The 17,707-nt window shown below is 40.4% G+C and overlaps 1 protein-coding gene across 2 annotated transcripts; it reads left to right on the top strand.

The window, feature by feature from the left end:
• Window positions 1-99: 99 nt before the first annotated feature.
• On the top strand, window positions 100-17,129 carry ift46 (intraflagellar transport 46 homolog (Chlamydomonas)). 2 transcript variants are annotated; one of them, XM_029690751.1, is made up of 12 exons: window positions 100-207; window positions 574-670; window positions 917-990; window positions 5,434-5,564; window positions 11,629-11,703; window positions 11,918-12,011; window positions 12,254-12,382; window positions 12,537-12,655; window positions 13,027-13,093; window positions 15,237-15,297; window positions 15,466-15,551; window positions 15,783-17,129. In XM_029690751.1, exons 1-12 carry the CDS (start codon window positions 184-186, stop codon window positions 15,873-15,875), a joined length of 1,050 nt encoding a protein of 349 aa, XP_029546611.1. In that variant the 5' UTR covers window positions 100-183; the 3' UTR covers window positions 15,876-17,129. The 2 variants fall into 2 exon arrangements, with proteins under 2 accessions (XP_029546611.1, XP_029546612.1); XM_029690752.1 differs by lacking the exon at window positions 574-670 and having other exon boundaries at window positions 125-207.
• The last annotated feature ends 578 nt before the right edge of the window (window positions 17,130-17,707 follow it).

Genomic DNA, 17,707 nt, shown 5'->3' with positions numbered 1-17,707 from the left:
ATTTGATACCATTCCACTCATACTGCTCCAGCCATTACCACTAGCCACCAACCTCCTGTGGTACGGCTAAGATTTGTATACAATTTGTGGTACCATTTCCGATGTCTAACCCCTCTCCAAGAGAGCCAACAAAGGGTGGCATCGCGAGACTTGGTATCCCTTGGTGACGGTACACTGGCTTTCATGGATAGAGCAGAGAAACAAAAGGTAACCAAAAACTCAGATTATCTTTCACAAATTCACGAAATAATTGTTCACACTTCATTCTGTACAGAATTGGTATTTCATGCATTCCTCCTTTCATGCTAGTTTTGCTCATGTACCCAACTTTTATGGCAATGCTAACGTTAGCTAGCTAACAGGGTTTAGTTAAATGTAATTACTGTGGCCTTGTCAACAAGTACTGCCAACAACTCAAGCCACAATTTACATTAGCTAACTGGCTAGCTAGCTATCCAGCTACCCAACGTGCCCAGCTAGTTTGCATGTAGCCTACTACAGTCCTTAACAGTAATGTTACATTCGGATAGTTTGCATGTTGTCAAGTCATTAAGTGATTTGTCGCATCTTCAGACTAAGCTCATAACTAACCAGCCCTATGACGAGAGCCTGGAGGTGAACGACTACGAGGAAATCGATAGTGTGTACACCCCGACCCCACGAAGACCAGGTACTAAATGTGTAATTCATGCAATTCAGAAGAAAATTGCGTGATGCTATTTATTAGACCCCATAGTAACCCTAACCCCGATATGAGTTCATTATGGCCTCAATCAATATATCTGGACATGTTATTATGGCACAGTCAGGTGGTAGTGCACTCTCACCATAACCACAGGGTTGCTGCTGGTTCAACCCCTGCTGCGAATGTACCCCCTCATCGCTAACAACATCTCTACGTTCTCCCCTTTACAAGTCTCGAGGAAAAAGAACAGACCGCTGCATGAAATGGCGAACAACAGCAGTGATGAATTTGACGACGATGTAAAGGTGATTATGTAAGGGACAATCAACAAGGGGCTATGCGTTCTATGGAAAATAATGAATGACGTGGAAGGTGTGTTCCATGATGCGCAAGCAGAGTGGAACTGACCTCCCACGCAGTAACATTATTTCCCAGAGAACGCATAGAGCCCCGAGTTGATTATCCCATTTATACTATGGCTATAATTTAACACATTTTCTGCAAGAAATGTGTTCAACAGCCACTGAAGTAGCTAGCAAGTTTACTAGACAGCTACAGTAGTTGCCCTGGTAACCAAACAGCTAACCAAACCATCAAATAAAATGTTATTGGTCACATACACTTATTTAGCATATGTTATTGCGGGTGTAGCGAAATGCTTGTCTTCCTAGCTCCAACAGTGCAGTAGTATCTGACAATACACAACAACACACACATCTAAAAGTAAAATAATGGAATTAAGAAATATATAAATATTAGGACAAGCAATGTTGGAGTGGCATTGACTAAAATACAGTAGAATATAATACAGTATATACATATCAAATGAGTAAAGCAGTGTGTAAACATTATTAAAGTGACTAGTGTTCCATTATTAAGGTCACCAGTGATTCCATGTCTATGTATATGGGGCAGCAGCCTCTAAGGTGCAAGGTTGAGTAACCGGGTGGTAGCCGGCTAGTGATGGCTATTTAACAGTCTGATGGCCTTAAGATAGAAACTGTTTTTCAGTCTCTCGGTCCCAGCTTTGATGCACCTGTACTGACCTCGCCTTCTGGATGGTAGCAGGGTGAATAGGCCCGTGGCTCGAGGGTTTTTTTATTTTTTTTATTTCACCTTTATTAACCAGGTAGGCTAGTTGAGAACAAGTTCTCATTTACAATTGCGACTTGGCCAAGATAAAGCAAAACAGTTCGACATATACAACAACACAGAGTCACACATGGAGTAAAACAAACATACAGTCAATAATACAGTAGAAAAATAAGTCGATATACAATGTGAGCAAATGAGGTGAGATAAGGGAGGTAAAGGCAAAAAAAGGCCATGGTGGTGAAGTAAATACAATATAGCAAGTAAAACACTGGAATGGTAGATTTGCAGTGGAAGAAAGTGCAAAGTAGAAATAATGGGGTGCAAAGGAGCAAAATAAATAAATAAATACAGTAGGGGAAGCGGTAGTTGTTTGGGCTAAATTATAGATGGGCTATGTACAGGTGCAGTAATCTGTGAGCTGCTCTGACAGCTGGTGCTTAAAGCTAGTAAGGGAGATGTGTTTCCAGTTTCAGAGATTTTTGTAGTTCGTTCCAGTCATTGGCAACAGAGAACTGGAAGGAGAGGCGGCCGAAGGAGGAATTGGCTTTGGGGGTGACCAGAGAGATATACCTGCTGGAGCGAATCGGCCCTCCGATTTGACACACTGAACTCTATCAGAGAAGTAGTTGGTGAACCAGGCGAGGCAATCATTTGAGAAACCAAGGCTATTGAGTCTGCCGATGAGGATGTGGTGATTGACAGAGTCAAAAGCCTTGGCCAGGTCAATGAATACGGCTGCACAGTATTGTTTCTTATCGATGGCGCTTAAGATATTGTTTAGGACCTTGAGCATGGCTGAGGTGCACCCATGACCAGTTCTGAAACCAGATTGCATAGCGGAGAAGGTGCGGTGGGATTTGAAATGGTCGGTAATCTGTTTGTTGACTTGGCTTTCGAAGACCTTAGAAAGGCAGGGTAGGATAGATATAGGTCTGTAGCAGTTTGGGTCAAGAGTGTCCCCCCCCTTTGAAGTGGGGGACGACCGCAGCTGCTTTCCAATCTTTGGGATACTCAGACGACACAAAAGAGAGGTTGAACAGGCTAGTAATAGGGGTTGCAACAATTTCGGCAGATAATTTTAGAAAGAAAGTGTCTAGATTGTCTAGCAATAGTGGGGCTAAATAGATGGGGTACCGGTTCAGAGTAAGTGTGCGGGGGCACTGGTGTCGAGGTAATTGAGGTAATTATGTACATGCAGGTAGGGTTATTGAAGTGGCTATGCATAGATAATATCTGAGAGTAGCAGCGGGGTGGTGCAAATAGTCTGGGTAGCCATTTCATTAGCTGTTTATGAGTCTTATGGTAGAAGCTGTTTAGAAGCCTGTATGACTAGGGTGGCTGGAGTCTTTGACAATTTTTAGGGCCTTCTTCTGACACCGCCTGGTGTAGAGGTCCTGGATGGCAGGAAGCTTGACCCCGGTGATGTACTGAGCCGTATGCACTACCCTCTAGTGCCTTGCGGTCGGAGGCCGAGCAGTTGCCATACCAGGAAGTGATGCAACCAGTCAGGATGCTCTCGGTGGTGCAGCTGTAAAACCTTTTGAAGATCTGAGGACCCATGCCAAATCTTTTCAGTCTCCTGAGGGGGAATAGGTTTTGTCGTGCCCTCTTTATGACTGTCTTGATGTGCTTGGACCATGTTAGTTTGTTGGTGATGTGGATGCCAAGGAACTTGAAGCTCTCAACCTGCTCCACTACAACCCCATCGATGAGAATGGGGCGTGCTCGGTCCACCTTTTCCTGTTGTCCACAATCATCTCCTTTGTCTTGAACACATTGAGGGAGAGGTAGTTGTCCTTGCACCACATGGTCAGGTCTCTAACCTCCTCCCTATAGGCTGTCTCATCGTTGTTGGTGATCAGGCCTACCACTGTTGTGTCATCAGCAAAAATAATGATGGTGTTGGAGTTGTGCCTGGCCGTGCAGTTATGAGTGAAGAGAGGGTACAGGACGGGACTGAGCACGCACCCCTGAGGGGACCCCGTGTTGAGGATCAGCGTGGCTGATGTGTTGTTACCTCCCCTTACCACCTGGGGGGCAGCCCGTCAGGAAGTCTAGGATCCAGTTGCAGAGGGAGGTGTTTAGTCCCAGGGTCCATAGCTAAGTGATGAGCTTTGACGGCACTATGGTGTTGAACGCTGAGCTGTAGTCAATGAATAGCATTCTCACATAGCTGTTCCTTTTGTCCAGGTGGGAAAGGTCAGTGTGGAGTGCAATAGAGATTGCATCATCTGTGGATCTGTTGGTGCGGTATGCAAATTGGAGTGGGTCTAGGGTTTCTGGGATAATGATGTTGATGTGAGCCATGATCAGCCTTTCAAAGCATTTCATGGCTACAGACGTGAGTGCTACGGGTCTCTGGTCATTTAGGCAGGTTACCTTAGTGTTCTTGGGAACAGGGACTATGGTGGTCTACAGACTCGGACAAGGAGAGGTTGAACATGTCAGTGAAGACACTTGCCAGTTGGTCATCGCATGCTCAGAGTACACGTCCTGGTAATCCGTCTGGCCCTGCGGCCTTGTGAATGTTGACCTGTTTTAAAGGTCTTACTCACATCGGCTGCGGAGAGCGTGATCACACAGTCATCCGGACCAGCTGATGCTCTCGTGCATGTTTCAGTGTTACTTGCCTCGAAGCCGAGCATAGAAGTTATTTAGCTCGTCTGGTAGGCTCGTGTCACTGGGCAGCTCTCGGTTGTACTTTCCTTTGTAGTCTGTAATATTTTGCAAGCCCTGCCACATCCGACGAGCATCTGAGCCGGGGTAGTACGATTCACAACACAACTGATTGGCTCAAACGCATTAAGAATAAATAAATTCCACAAATTACCTTTTAACAAGGCATACCTGTTACTTGAAATGCATTCCAGGTGACTACCTCATGAAGCTGATTGAGAGAATGCCAAGAGTGTGCAAGCTGTCATCAAGGCAAAGGGTGGATACTTTGAAGAATCTCAAATATAAAATGTATTTTGATTTGTTTAACACTCTTTTGGATACTACATAATAATTCCATGTGTTATTTCATAGTTTTGATGTCTTCACTATTATTCTACAATGTAGAAAATAGTAAAAATAAAGAAAACCCCTGGAAAGAGTTGGTGTGTCAACTTTTGACTGGTACTGTAGAACATGTAAGACTGAACTATAGTCATTGAATTATACCATGCTGATTATATACTGTGAGTGAGAGACAATGATGCATACGTTAGAATGCCCTTCAAGCCAATCAGAAACGAGTATTCAACAATGCTATAGTATAAGTATTGTTATAAACTGGGTGGTCCGAGCCCTGAAAGTTGATTGGCTGAAAGGGTATGACACAGGTATGACAAAACATTTATTGTTACTGTTCTAATTATGTTGGTAACCAGTTTATTATTGCAGTAAGGCACCTCTGGGGTTGATGGTATATGGCCAATATACCAAGGCTAAGGACTGTATCCAGGCACTCTGCGTTGCACATAAGAACAGCCCTTAGCTGTGATATATTGGCCATATACCACACCCCCTCGTTCCTTACTGCTTAAATATATCATGAATTGGACTGGTGTTGACAGACCAAGTATATTAGCTAGCTAGCTAGCTAGAGGTATCTATTTCCAACACATTCAGATATTTTCTGACTATCTTTTGTGTTCTACCAACGACAGCCAAAAAAGAAGGAGCAAAGGAACAGCCAGCCTGGCTTGAGTGAGAATGAGGAAGAAGAGGAAGAGGAAGATGATTCGGATGAGACGGAGTCTGATGAAGAGGAGGGTGAGCCGGGATCCGCCCCGGAAGGGTGAGTGCAGTCAAATCTCAGTGCACACACTGAGTAGGTTATAGACACATATACCGATCCCGTCATGAAAAGTTCTGCGCGCAGTTCTGAATCAAAATCTGGTTTGTTTACATGGAAGTGAGTATGATCACATTCGACTTTAGATGCAGCTCATGCAAGTCAGCAAACAAGTAATCAGATGGTTATCTACAACATCGCAGATGTCATCGGAGGATTCATTACCTAATAAGCCAGCGAGGCAAGGTAAATGATCACAAATAGAACCGGAAGAATAATATATACTGAGCAAAAATATAAACGCAACATGTAAAGTGTTGTTTTCATGAGATGAAATTAAAGATCCCCGAAATGTTCCATATGCACAAAAAGCGTACTTCTCTCAAATTTTGTTCACAGATTTGTTTACATCCCTGTTAGTGATAATTTCTCCTTTGCCAAGATAATCCATCCACCTGACATGACAGGTGTGGCATATCAAGAAGCTGATCAATGAAATTGTATTGGTCACATACACATGATTAGCAGATGTTATTGCAGGTGTAGAGAAATGCTTGTGCTTCTAGCTCCAACAGTGCAGTACTATCTAACAAATTACACAACATATACACACAAATCTAAGTAGGAATGAATGAAGACTATATATATATAACACACACACACACACACACAGTTGAAGTCAGACGTTTACATACACCTTAGCCAAATACATTTAAACTCAGTTTTTCACAATTCCTGACATTTAATCCTAGTATAAATTCCCTGTTTTAGGTCAGTTAGGATCACCACTTTATTTTAAGAATGTGAAATGTCAGAATAATATTAGAGAGAAGGATTTATTTCCGTTTTTATTTCTTTCATCACATTCCCAGTGGGTCAGAAGTTTACATACACTCAATTAGTATTTGGTAGCATTGCCTTTAAATTGTTTAACTCGGGTCAAACGTGTTTTCATGGTCACTGACTGCTAAGTTTGTCATGGTCCCAACATCAGTGTATACTGTAGCTAGCTATCTGCTACGAAGCTTTTTGTTGCGAGTATGCATGTGCATCACTCAAATGTGACGTTTGCTCGTAGACAAAAAATGGCTCTATGTACAGAACTCTGTACACACACACACACACCAGGGTTTCCATTAGGAAAATGTGGTGCTGGACATTTGACTGGCAGCATTTATATTTTCCGGGCATTTAAGAAATTTACCAGATCCATATGCGTTGGTTGCGCAACCTGATTAGGGTGTCCAGCCAAGGTACTCAGAAGGCCAGAAATCACATTTAGTTTATGGTAATTCATCTTAACAAAACATGCAACACCAATGCAATGTCATTCTTACCGATGAGCATTTTGAAGATGTTACAAAGGCTGTGCGTGCATTAGGTTAGGGGAAGCTAGTCTTTCCCTAAAGTAAATGTAATTAAATTGCCAAATGTATATCACCTAAATAGCTTACTCCTGTCTATACAGAAATAAGTAAAATCATTCAAAATGGGCTACTACACCAAAAAGCTGTGGATTGTTTTAAATCACATAGCCTACTGTCGGAAGGGCCTGCAATTTTTGCAGAGCGAGTGGCATATATCAAATAAAGGATTGTTGAGTTTCAACTATCAGTGAAAAGCAGAGATCCAGCCAGGCATATCGCAATGTTTTTATTTTTTTTAACTATCGCAGAAAAGCAGTTTGGAAAGCGAAATGGCTATTGCTATAGGCCTAAATGGAAGACAATGAAAAGACTTCAATCTGTCTTTTAATTATGACAATTCTCAACTTAATTGAGCGAAAGGCTATCTTATTGGCACCAGCGGAGAACATCAGCCATATCCACGGTGAGTGTGGATATTCACTGTCTTTATCATTGGGTCAATGCCACTTTCGTGTGTTTTTGGACAATAATTTTTCTTCCTCCAGGTTAGATAGATGTCATTGTATTTGTTTCTCCCCTTTTCGTAGGCCCAGAGTAGGCTACCCTGTAATTTTTGCAGTGGTGTAAAATACTTAGGTAAAAATAAAGTACTGCTTAAGTAGTTTTTTGGGGTATCTGTACTTTTACTATTTACATTTTTGGCAACTTTTACTTTTACTCCACTACATTCCTAAGGAAAATAATGTACTTTTTACTCCATACATTTTCCCTGACACCCAAAAGTAGTCATTACATTTTGAATGCTTAACAGGACATGAAAATTGTTAAATTCAGACTTATCAAGAGAACATCCTTGGTCATTCCTACTGCCTCTGATCTGACGAACTCACTAAATACATGCTTCATTTGTAAATTGTGTCTTAATGTTGGAGTGTGCCCTTGACTATCAGTAAATCAAAAGAGAAAAAAAAGGAAATTGTGCCATTTTGGATTGCCTAATAGAAGTCATTTGAAATTATTTATACTTTTACTTTTGATACTTAAGTATCAAAAGTAAATGTAATTGCAAAAATATACTTAAGTATATTTAAAACAAAATACTTTTAGACTTTTACTCTAGTAGTATTTTACTGGTTGACCTTCACTTCAGTCATTTTCTATTAATGCATCTTTACTTTTACTGAAGTATGACAATCGGGTACTTTTTCCACCACTAAATTTTTGTCGTATTAAAAAAGATTCTGCTAATGTCTCCAGTTGTAGAAAATGTAGTAGAATTCCATGAAATGTGTTTATGAAAGGCCAACATTTTCCTGTGAAATAGCCTAGGCCAACTCTACACCACTATGTACTGCATTGAACAGTCTTTTTTGCGAACAGAGATTGAGTTATAATAGTAAGTCTGCAAATGCGAGGATGCATGGAATGGTTTATTATAAAAGTGCATTTTTATGGTAAGAATAGCTTCCCCAAACTTGAAACTCAAGTGCCGCCTATGTTAGAATAACTGTCCACATTTACTTTTCCTCAGCCATCAAGGCGAGTAACGAACAGTAAAATCACTAGCCTATGTCAATCTACTATCCCCCCATAGTAGAAACGTTTGTTGTTCTGTGCGAGAATGAAATAGCCTATTCCAAACAGACTCTGGGACAGTTGTGGGATGATAGATCCCAAATTCATACAACCAGTAGGCCTTTAGGCTACATGCAGAAAACGTTAAAAAGCAATGAGGCTCATGCGACAGATCAGAATGTTTAGCTTAAAATGTTGATAAACTATATATATATATTTTTTCACACACACCATTATACCATCATATCACCTCTTAGTAAGGAGGACACAAATTGTGTTTTAAACCCTCAGCTCATTGGATCCAAATTAGACGGACCCACAAAATGTTTTGATGCCAGGGTTCAGAGCCTCAAACTCGCCATGAACATCTTTGAGTTGTCAAATGAAGGTCCTATATGCTCATCATAACTGTGTTCATTTTGTGAGCAGGCAGCCAGAGTCAGAGAGAGTTGAGTATCCTATAAGAGGTTAAAACACATTGGAGGAGAAGGTCCGATTGGAGGGACTTTGGATCTTCTCCTACTATGTGGGTTAAGGAGGTGGTGAGGAGAGAGGTCTTTGAGTTGTTACATGATCCTATATGCTCATTATAATAACCATGTACATTTTGTGAGCAGACAGCCAGGGCCAGAGATGATTAAGTATCTCGATAGGGAGAAGACAACAGAAGATGATCCGAGCTATATGTGCAGGTCAGTTTTAGAATTGAATAAGAGACAGTTCTATTGAGGCCAGGTGCAGGGAAAAGTCATATTTTCTAATAGGAACAAATCTGAATGGAGGATAACTTCACAAAATGCTTTATGCAGCTGGTGTCTTCAGAAAGTATTCATAGCCCTTGACTTATTCCACATTTTGTTCTGTTACAGCCTGAATTAAAAATTGATTAAATCGATTTGTTTTTTTCACCCATCTACACACAATGCCGCATAATGACAAGGTGAAAACATGTTTTTAGAAATTGTTGCAAATGTATTGAAAATGAAATACAGACATATCTAATTTACATAAGTATTCACACCCCTGAGTCAATACTTTGTAGAAGCAACTTTGGCAGCGATTACAGCTGTGAGTCTTTCTGGGTAGGTTTCTTAAGAGCGTTCCACACCTGGTTTGTGCAATATTTGCCTGTTTATTATTTTCAAAGTTCTTCAAGCTCAGTCATATTGGTTGTCGATCATTGTTAGACAACCATTTTCAGGTCTTCCCGTAGATTTAAGTCAAAACTGTAACTCGGCCACTCAGGAACATTCACTGTCTTCTTGGTAAGCAACTCCAGTGTAGATTTGGCCTTGTGTTTTAGGTTATTGTCCTGCTGAAAGGTGAATTCATCTCAGTGTCTGGTGGAAATCAGACTGAACCAGGTTTTCCTCTAGGATTTTTCCATTGTTTTGTTCCATTCCGTGAATATTGTTTTATCCTGAAAAACTCCCTCAGTCCTGTGTTCAACATTTATCACAGAAAGATTGTTTCATCCACACACACTTACTGTGCTGTGAAAAAGTATCTGCCCCCTTAATGATTTTTTTCTATTTTTGTATATTTTTGACACTGAATGTTATCAGTTCTTCAACCTAAACCTAAAATTAGATCAAGGGAAACAGAGTGAGTAAATATCACATTATTTGTCATACCAATTTCATTTATTTAATAAAAAAAGTTATGCAACACCTAATGCCCCTGTGTGAAAAAATAGTTTTGGATCATTGTCTTGCTGCATGAACCATCTGCGCTTCAACTTCAGCTCACGAACGGATGGCCTGACGGTTACATGCACACAATAATACAATTATTGTGAATAGTCCGATTTAATAAGTAGTTTGTTTAAAACGTTTACATGCTTTGCAAAAAGAATGATTTCCCTAATAAGCCTGTTTACATGGACACATCTGAAATCAGTCTACCTTGCAGAAAATCGGCAATCAAAATAAACATTCTACCACAGCGACCATGTTATTGTTGTGATGCCTATTTGATTCTGAGTTCGGACAAATAAAGCCTGTATGGGAAAACAATTTTTAAGATGCATACTTTGAGTTTTTCCAAAACTAATTTGACTACCACAAAAAAGGAAGCTTGAGCTGCTAATGCTAGCACGTGCACAGATCTAATACACCACTGTAATTCCAATTTAAGGCGTTAACATGTCCTGATCATTTGAAAGATTGCTCAGGAAACCTGTTGTTTTAATCGCCGTATGCTTACTTCGATTATGACCGTACACTGATTTAAGATAAGCAGAGTAAGGTGTTTACATGACTAATGCCGTATTCGGCTTAATGCCATAATCCATTTAATATTGAATTATTAGTGTGCATATAAACGTACTAATAGAGGGCAGTATCCATAGTTCCTTCAATGATGGAAAGTGCTCCAGGTCCTAAGGCACCAAACACTGTATTCCACAGTAAGAACCTCATACCAACTGTTCGGCATGATGGTGGTAGTGTGACGGTTTGGGTATGTTTTGCTGCCCAGGACCTGGATAACTTGCCATCATTGAAGGAACCATAATTCTGCTCTGTATCAGAGAATTCTACAGGAGAATGAAAGGCCATCTGTCTGTGAGCTGAAGCACAACTGGGTCATGCAGAAAGATAATAATCTAAAACACACAAGCAAGTCTACATCAGAATGGCTGAAAAGCAAAAAAATTATTGTTTACGAATGGCTTAGTCAAAGTCCAGACCTAAACCTGATTGAGATGTTGTGGTAGGACCTGAAACAAGCAGTTAATTCTCGAAAACCAACTTATGTCGCTGAGTTAAAGCATTTCTGCATGGAAAAGTGGGACAAAATTCCTTCAGTGATGTGAGAGACCAATCAACAACTACAGGAAGCGTTTGGTTGCGGTCATTGCAGCTAAAGGTGACAGTTACTTTTTCACACAGGGGCATTGGGTTTTGAATAATGTTGTTAATTAAATAACTGAAGTAAGTATCAACATTTTGTGTTATTTGTTCACTCATGTTCCCTTGATCTAATATTAGGTTTTGGTTGAAGATCTGATAACATTCAGTTAAAATAGAGAAAATCAGAAAGGGGACAAGTACTTTTTCACAGCACTGTAGTTAATTTTAAATGTAAACAGACGAACATCTCAAATCTGATGCTTTTCTTTGCAGGGCATATGACCCGGCAGACTACGACCACCTTCCTGTCACTGCAGAGATCAAAGAGCTGTTTCAGTACATTACCCGGTGAGTGGCGCCTGCAGCTCAGCTACAGAGCTGTGTGTGTTTATTTACAGCTGACCAAGCTGAATATGCCACTTATTGAAATTTCTACACAGGCTGAAAAACAGCCCTTGCTCCAAGCAACAATTCTGCTGAATTATTATTATTATATATATATATATATATATATATATATAACATTATTTTTTTTTTAGTAACATTGTTTGTGAATCTGCAGGTATACTCCTCAGACCATTGAACTAGACCACAAGCTTAAACCCTTTATACCCGACTTCATCCCAGCAGTGGGAGACATTGATGCCTTCCTTAAAGTGAGCATTACCAAGCAAACACATTTTCTCTTAGCTTCACATTTATTTTATGGTGCCAATTCTTTCCTTCCCTGCTTGATGGAATCACATTGGTGAAATGTCCAATTTTGTGTAAACTTTGTTTTCTAATCCAATCATGTAATGATCAGTGGTTACATCAAAATATGCAGAGAGGAAGGTGGAATGTAATAAGTTCTTCGAGCTGGGCTACTGTCAATGACTTTGTTCCATTGTAACCTCAGGTCCCACGTCCCGATGGCAAAGCAGACAACCTGGGGCTGTTGGTCCTGGATGAGCCCTGCACCAAGCAGTCAGACCCCACTGTCCTGTCACTGTGGCTCTCTGAGAACAGCAAGCAGCACAACATTGCTGTAAGTACAACAAGTACAACACAGTGTGGTTTATAAATCCCCCACAGTCGGGCACAATTTACATCAGACTGTGCACATAACTATGGGTACTGCTTTCAGACAGACAGACACACACTGCAAATTAATTGATCCCTTCTCTCCGTGCGCTGCACAGGAGGTGAAAGTGAAAAGTGTGGAGAACCCGGAGAAGAACCCCAAAGCCATTGAGAATTGGATCGAGAGCATCAGTGAGCTCCATCGCTCCAAACCCCCAGCCACCGTCCACTACACCAGGCAAATGTTTACTTTACCTCACAGTACTGGTGCTGCCCTAGCCTGGTCCCAGATCTGTTTGTGCTGTATAGCCAACTCCAAAACAAATGTTTGGTGTGACAATGACCATAAGAATTGGCTATACAGCACAAACAGATCTGGGACCGGCTAGAACTGGTACTGATATTGTCACAGACTCTGACCATTATCTGATTCTAAGTCAGTTCAGTGATTTTATGTGAAGGTGAATTGACACTGGCTCTGTGTCAAACTCTGTGCCAAATGTGCATACTACTAAGAAGGAAGGAATGTATGCATGTGGTGTGCTAGTATGGACTTTGGAATGTATCCACTGATATACATGAAACGATGAGTGTATTCTATTGCTCCAGGTCCATGCCAGACATTGATACTCTAATGCAGGAGTGGCCACCTGAATTTGAAGAGCTGCTGGGAAAGGTTAGTCACCAAACCTGAACTGAACCTGCTCATCTATCTATGGAACAATGGATATTTTAAACAGCAAGCAATTTGACCTGCTAGCTAGCTACTTCCTGTCTGTCATTTCCTGTTCAGCGTTGACTTGTCTAATTGCAGCCTTAATTGGACACATTGTGGCCAAGGTTCATTTTCATACCCCACATTGGAAACTCAAATTTTATTTTATTGGTCGCGTATTTTGCAGATGTTATCGCAGGTACAGCGGAATGCTTATGTTTCTAGCGCCAACAGTGCAGTATTACCGAACAATACAAAACACTACACAGAAATCCAAGAAATAAAAATAAGTAAATTACGAAATCAGAACAAGCAATATCAGAATATAGGGATGGCAGGTAGTCTAGTGGTTAGAGCGTTGGACCAATAACCGAAAGGTTGCTGGATCGAATCCCTGAGCTGGCAAGGTAAAAATCTATCGTTCAGTGGGTTAACAAGGCAGTTAACCCACTGTTCCCTGGTAGGCCGTCATTGTAAATAAGAATTTGTTCTTAACTGACTTGCCTAGTTAAATAAAAAGATATGTATGTATACTGAACAAAAATATAAATGCAACAATTTCAATAAATTTACTGAGTTACAGTTCATATAAGGAAATCAATCAATTGAAATAAATTCAGTAAGCCCTAATCTATGGATTTCACATGACTAGGCAGGGGGGCAGCCATGGGTGGCATAGTCCCACCCACTTGGGTGCCAGGCTCACCCAATCAGAATGAGTTTTTCCCTACAAAAGGGCTTTATTACAGACATGCTCACTCCTCAGTTTCATCAGCTGTTCGGGTGGCTGGTCTTAGACGATCCCACAGGTAAAGAAGCCAGATGTGCAGGTCCTGGACTGGCGTAGTCTGCGGATGTGAGGCCGGTTGGACGTACTGCCAAATTCTCTAAAACGACATTGTTGGCGAATTATGGTAGAGAAATGAACATTTCATCCTTTGGCAACAGCTCTGGTGGACATTCCTGCAGTCATCATGCTAATTGCACGCTCCCTCAAAACATCTGTGGCATTGTGTTGTGTGACAAAAATGCACAAGGTGCACCTGTGTAATGATCATGCTGTTTAATCAGCTTCTTGATATGCCACACCTGTCAGGTGGATAGGTTATCTTGGCAAAGGAGAAATGCTCACTAACAGATGTAAAGAAATTTGTCCACAAAATTAAGCTTTTTGTGCGTATGGAACATTTCTGGGATCTTTTATTTCGGCTCATGAAACCAACACTACATGTTGCGTTTATTTTTATTCAGTATATATGTACACTGAGTGTACAAAACATTGGGAACACCTTCCTAATATTGAGTTGCACCCCCCTTTGACCTCAGAACAGCCATGGACCCGGCAAGGTGTCTAAAGCGTTCCACATGGATGCTGGTCCAAGTTGACTCCAATGCTTCCCACAGTTGTGTCAAGTTGTCTGGATGTCCTTTGGGAGGTGGACCATTTTTGATACACATGGGAAACTGTTGAGCATGAAAAACCCAGCAGCGCTGCAGTTCTTGACACACTCAAACCGGTGTCCCTGGCACCTACTACCATACCACGTTCAAAGGCACTTAAATCTTTTGTCTTACCCATTCAACCTCTGAGTACACATACACAATCCATGCCTCAAGTGTCTCTCGACTTAAAAATACTTCTTTAACCTGTCTCCTCCTCTTCATCTACACTGATTTGAAGTGGATTTAACAAGTGACATCAATAAGGGATCATAGCTTCCACCTGGATTCACCTGGTCAGTCTATGTCATGGAAAGTGCAAGTGTTCCTAATGTTTTGTACACACAGTGTATATGATGGTGTGTATAGACAGTATACGAAAATAAAGGTGTGTACAGCAGTAGTTATATAGGATGAGCGTTGACTAGAATACAGTATATACATATGAAGTGGGTAAATCAGTGTTAACATTTTATTGTGACCAGGGTTGAATGGCTATGTATATAGGGCAACAGTCTAACAATAAAGCTTTCTTATCAACTTCTGCTGTCCTTCATGAGTTTCTGTGTTCCCTTCCCTTTGCACAGAATGCAAAAGCCCAACCATTGTCAAAACTGTTTTCTATTTTCTCCTCTTTCTCAACCCTACCTCGCTTTTTTTCTAGGTTAGCCTACCAACGGCCGATATCAATTGTGATCTGACCGAGTACATTGAGGTCATATGTGGTGAGTTTTTCACCATCTCTGCACACAATGCATTCAACAACGTCTGTCTGCTTGTGTAACACATTTGGATAAAACAGGGTGGGACAATCTGGACTCCTCTGAAATGCCAATTTCTGTGGTTTTGTTGTGCCTTACTGAATACAACCCTTGTTTTTTCCACTCTCAAAGGCATCCTCGACATCCCCATCTACAAGAGCCGGATTCACTCACTCCATGTGCTGTTCACTCTTTACTCTGAGTTCAAAAACTCACAGGTACCACAGAATTTACTCGCCTAACTTTCAGTTATGTAGGGACCATTGGGATGACATTGTCATCATCCCTGCTTTGATTGTCATGTTCTTTCAATAGTTTTATTCTGACAAAATGGTTATGAAGCCAATTTTGCAGAACAGCACCATAAACATAAACTATAAATAGCACAATCTGGTGAAATGTCCATAGTAATGTAACTTATTTAGCTATTTTTCATCTCCTTGTTTCAGCATTTCAAAGCCTTAGCGGAGGGTCAGAAGTCAGACACTCTGTCAGCTCCTCGCTCCACCACTGGAGAGCCAGAGACACTGGCCTTCGACTGAGGACAGACAACTAACTTCTGTTGAGTCAAGGACATGTTGCCTTCATTGTCCACCATCTGTGATTACTGTACTTTGTGGAAAGGAGGACAGAAGGATGTATATAAATGTTTGTAAATATTTATACACTTTATACAAAGTGCTTTTCTAGGATAGACTTACTGTTATGCGGAAGAAATTGCATTGTTTTATATTTCAAGTAGTCTTTGGTGTGTTGAGTTTCATTAAGTACTTACTATTATTAAATTAATTAATATGTTTATATGGTAGAACCTGCGTTTATTATGTTTTCATTATCTGTGAATAATATATGTTTATAGTAGTTTATCACTCACTACTCTATATTCCACTTAGAAAGAAACATTTCAGTAAGGAGTCCTGAAGTTAAAAGTATGTCCATTGGTGGAAAATCTCACAATTTCCAAATAATAAAGTGTAAAGGACTGTTCAACACTCTAAAATGTAGAGGTGAAGGTCAACTGAAATGTGTGTCCTTATAAGCATGGCTTAACTCATTTTCCATACTCAGTATTCCATATGAGTATACTCGTATATAATTATCTACTTTAGGATTGTAGAACCAGTTTAAAATATAAGCAATAAGTCCAATGTTCCAGCTCATAACAGTTTAACCCATGTATTATAATCACACATATATATGCTTTAAAAGGAAGTCTGATGACTCTTCTTGTCTTCTTTAAAGCCAACAAACAGCAAACTCTCACATCTCTCTGTGGTTTGTGGTAGGAAAAAGCACATCATGCTTATGTTGAGCTAGCCACTGCACCTTACACTTGTGTGTATGACAGTCAAACTTTTGATCAGTCCAGCAAGCTATGGCATGATGTTAAACTGGCTGATTTTGATGAGCAATTCCACAGAAAAACAGTTCTCCTATTGCCCCTGTGCACCACAGCAAATTCAGGTAAATTTCTTTGCTTGAATGTTGGGCTGTGTCTATTAGGTCTTTATCAATAAAACGTCACAGAAAGGTGCAGAGCTTTTGGTTAACCTGCCCGGGGGACAAGGAGAGCCCAGCTCTGCTAAAACTATTGACAACAACTGCGTGATATAAAAGTGAACTACAGTGCCTTCAGAAAGTATTCACACCTCTTGACATTTTCTACACTTTGTGTTACAGCCTGAATTGAAAATGGATTATGGATTCGCTGCCAACACCAATACCCGATAATGTCAAAGTTGAATTATTTTTTTCACAGTTTTTACAAATTAATAATAAATGCAAAGCTAAAATGACTTAAGTATCCAACCCCTTTTTTATGACAAGCCTAAATAAGTTCAGGAGTAAAAATGGACTTAACAAGTCCCATAAGTTGCATGGACTTTAACACTTTTTAAATGACTACCTGTTTCTGTACCACACACATAAAATTATCTGTAAGGTCCCTCAGTCAAGCAGTATATTTAAAACCGATTCAACAACAAAGTCCCGGGAGGTTTTCCAATACCTTGAAAAGAAGGGCACCTATTGGGTAACATTTTTTTTTTTAATAAATCAATAAATTTAAAAAGCAGACCTTGAATATCCCTTTGAGCATGGTGAAGTTATTAATTATACTTTTGATGGTGTATATACTGTAAATACACCCAGTCACTACAAAGATACAGGTGGCATTCCTAACTCAGTTGCCGGAGAGGAAGGAAACCACACAGAATTTTCGCCATGAGGCCAGTTGTGACTTTATTACGTTTGCAATCGCAAAAAAATTATCTGCTTAGACCCCAACCAAGAATCATGAAAAGTCGTGCTATAAATTCTCAGACAACCCAAAGATTCCTAGATGCTCTTCCAGACTCCTTCCACCTACCCAAGG

Source organism: Salmo trutta, chromosome 15 (genome assembly GCF_901001165.1).
Source record: "Salmo trutta chromosome 15, fSalTru1.1, whole genome shotgun sequence".
Lineage (NCBI taxonomy): Eukaryota > Metazoa > Chordata > Actinopteri > Salmoniformes > Salmonidae > Salmo > Salmo trutta.
Note: the sequence above shows the minus strand (reverse complement) of the source record. Positions and strands in the feature narration are given on the sequence as shown.

Bases quoted from the DNA above. Each gene is read 5' to 3' on its own strand.
- ift46 (XM_029690751.1), top strand. From the start codon at position 184: ATGGATAGAGCAGAGAAACAAAAG. The intron at 671-916 runs GTACTAAATGTG...CCCCTTTACAAG, and splicing joins CCCGACCCCACGAAGACCAG to TCTCGAGGAAAAAGAACAGA. The intron at 991-5,433 runs GTGATTATGTAA...TACCAACGACAG, and splicing joins AATTTGACGACGATGTAAAG to CCAAAAAAGAAGGAGCAAAG.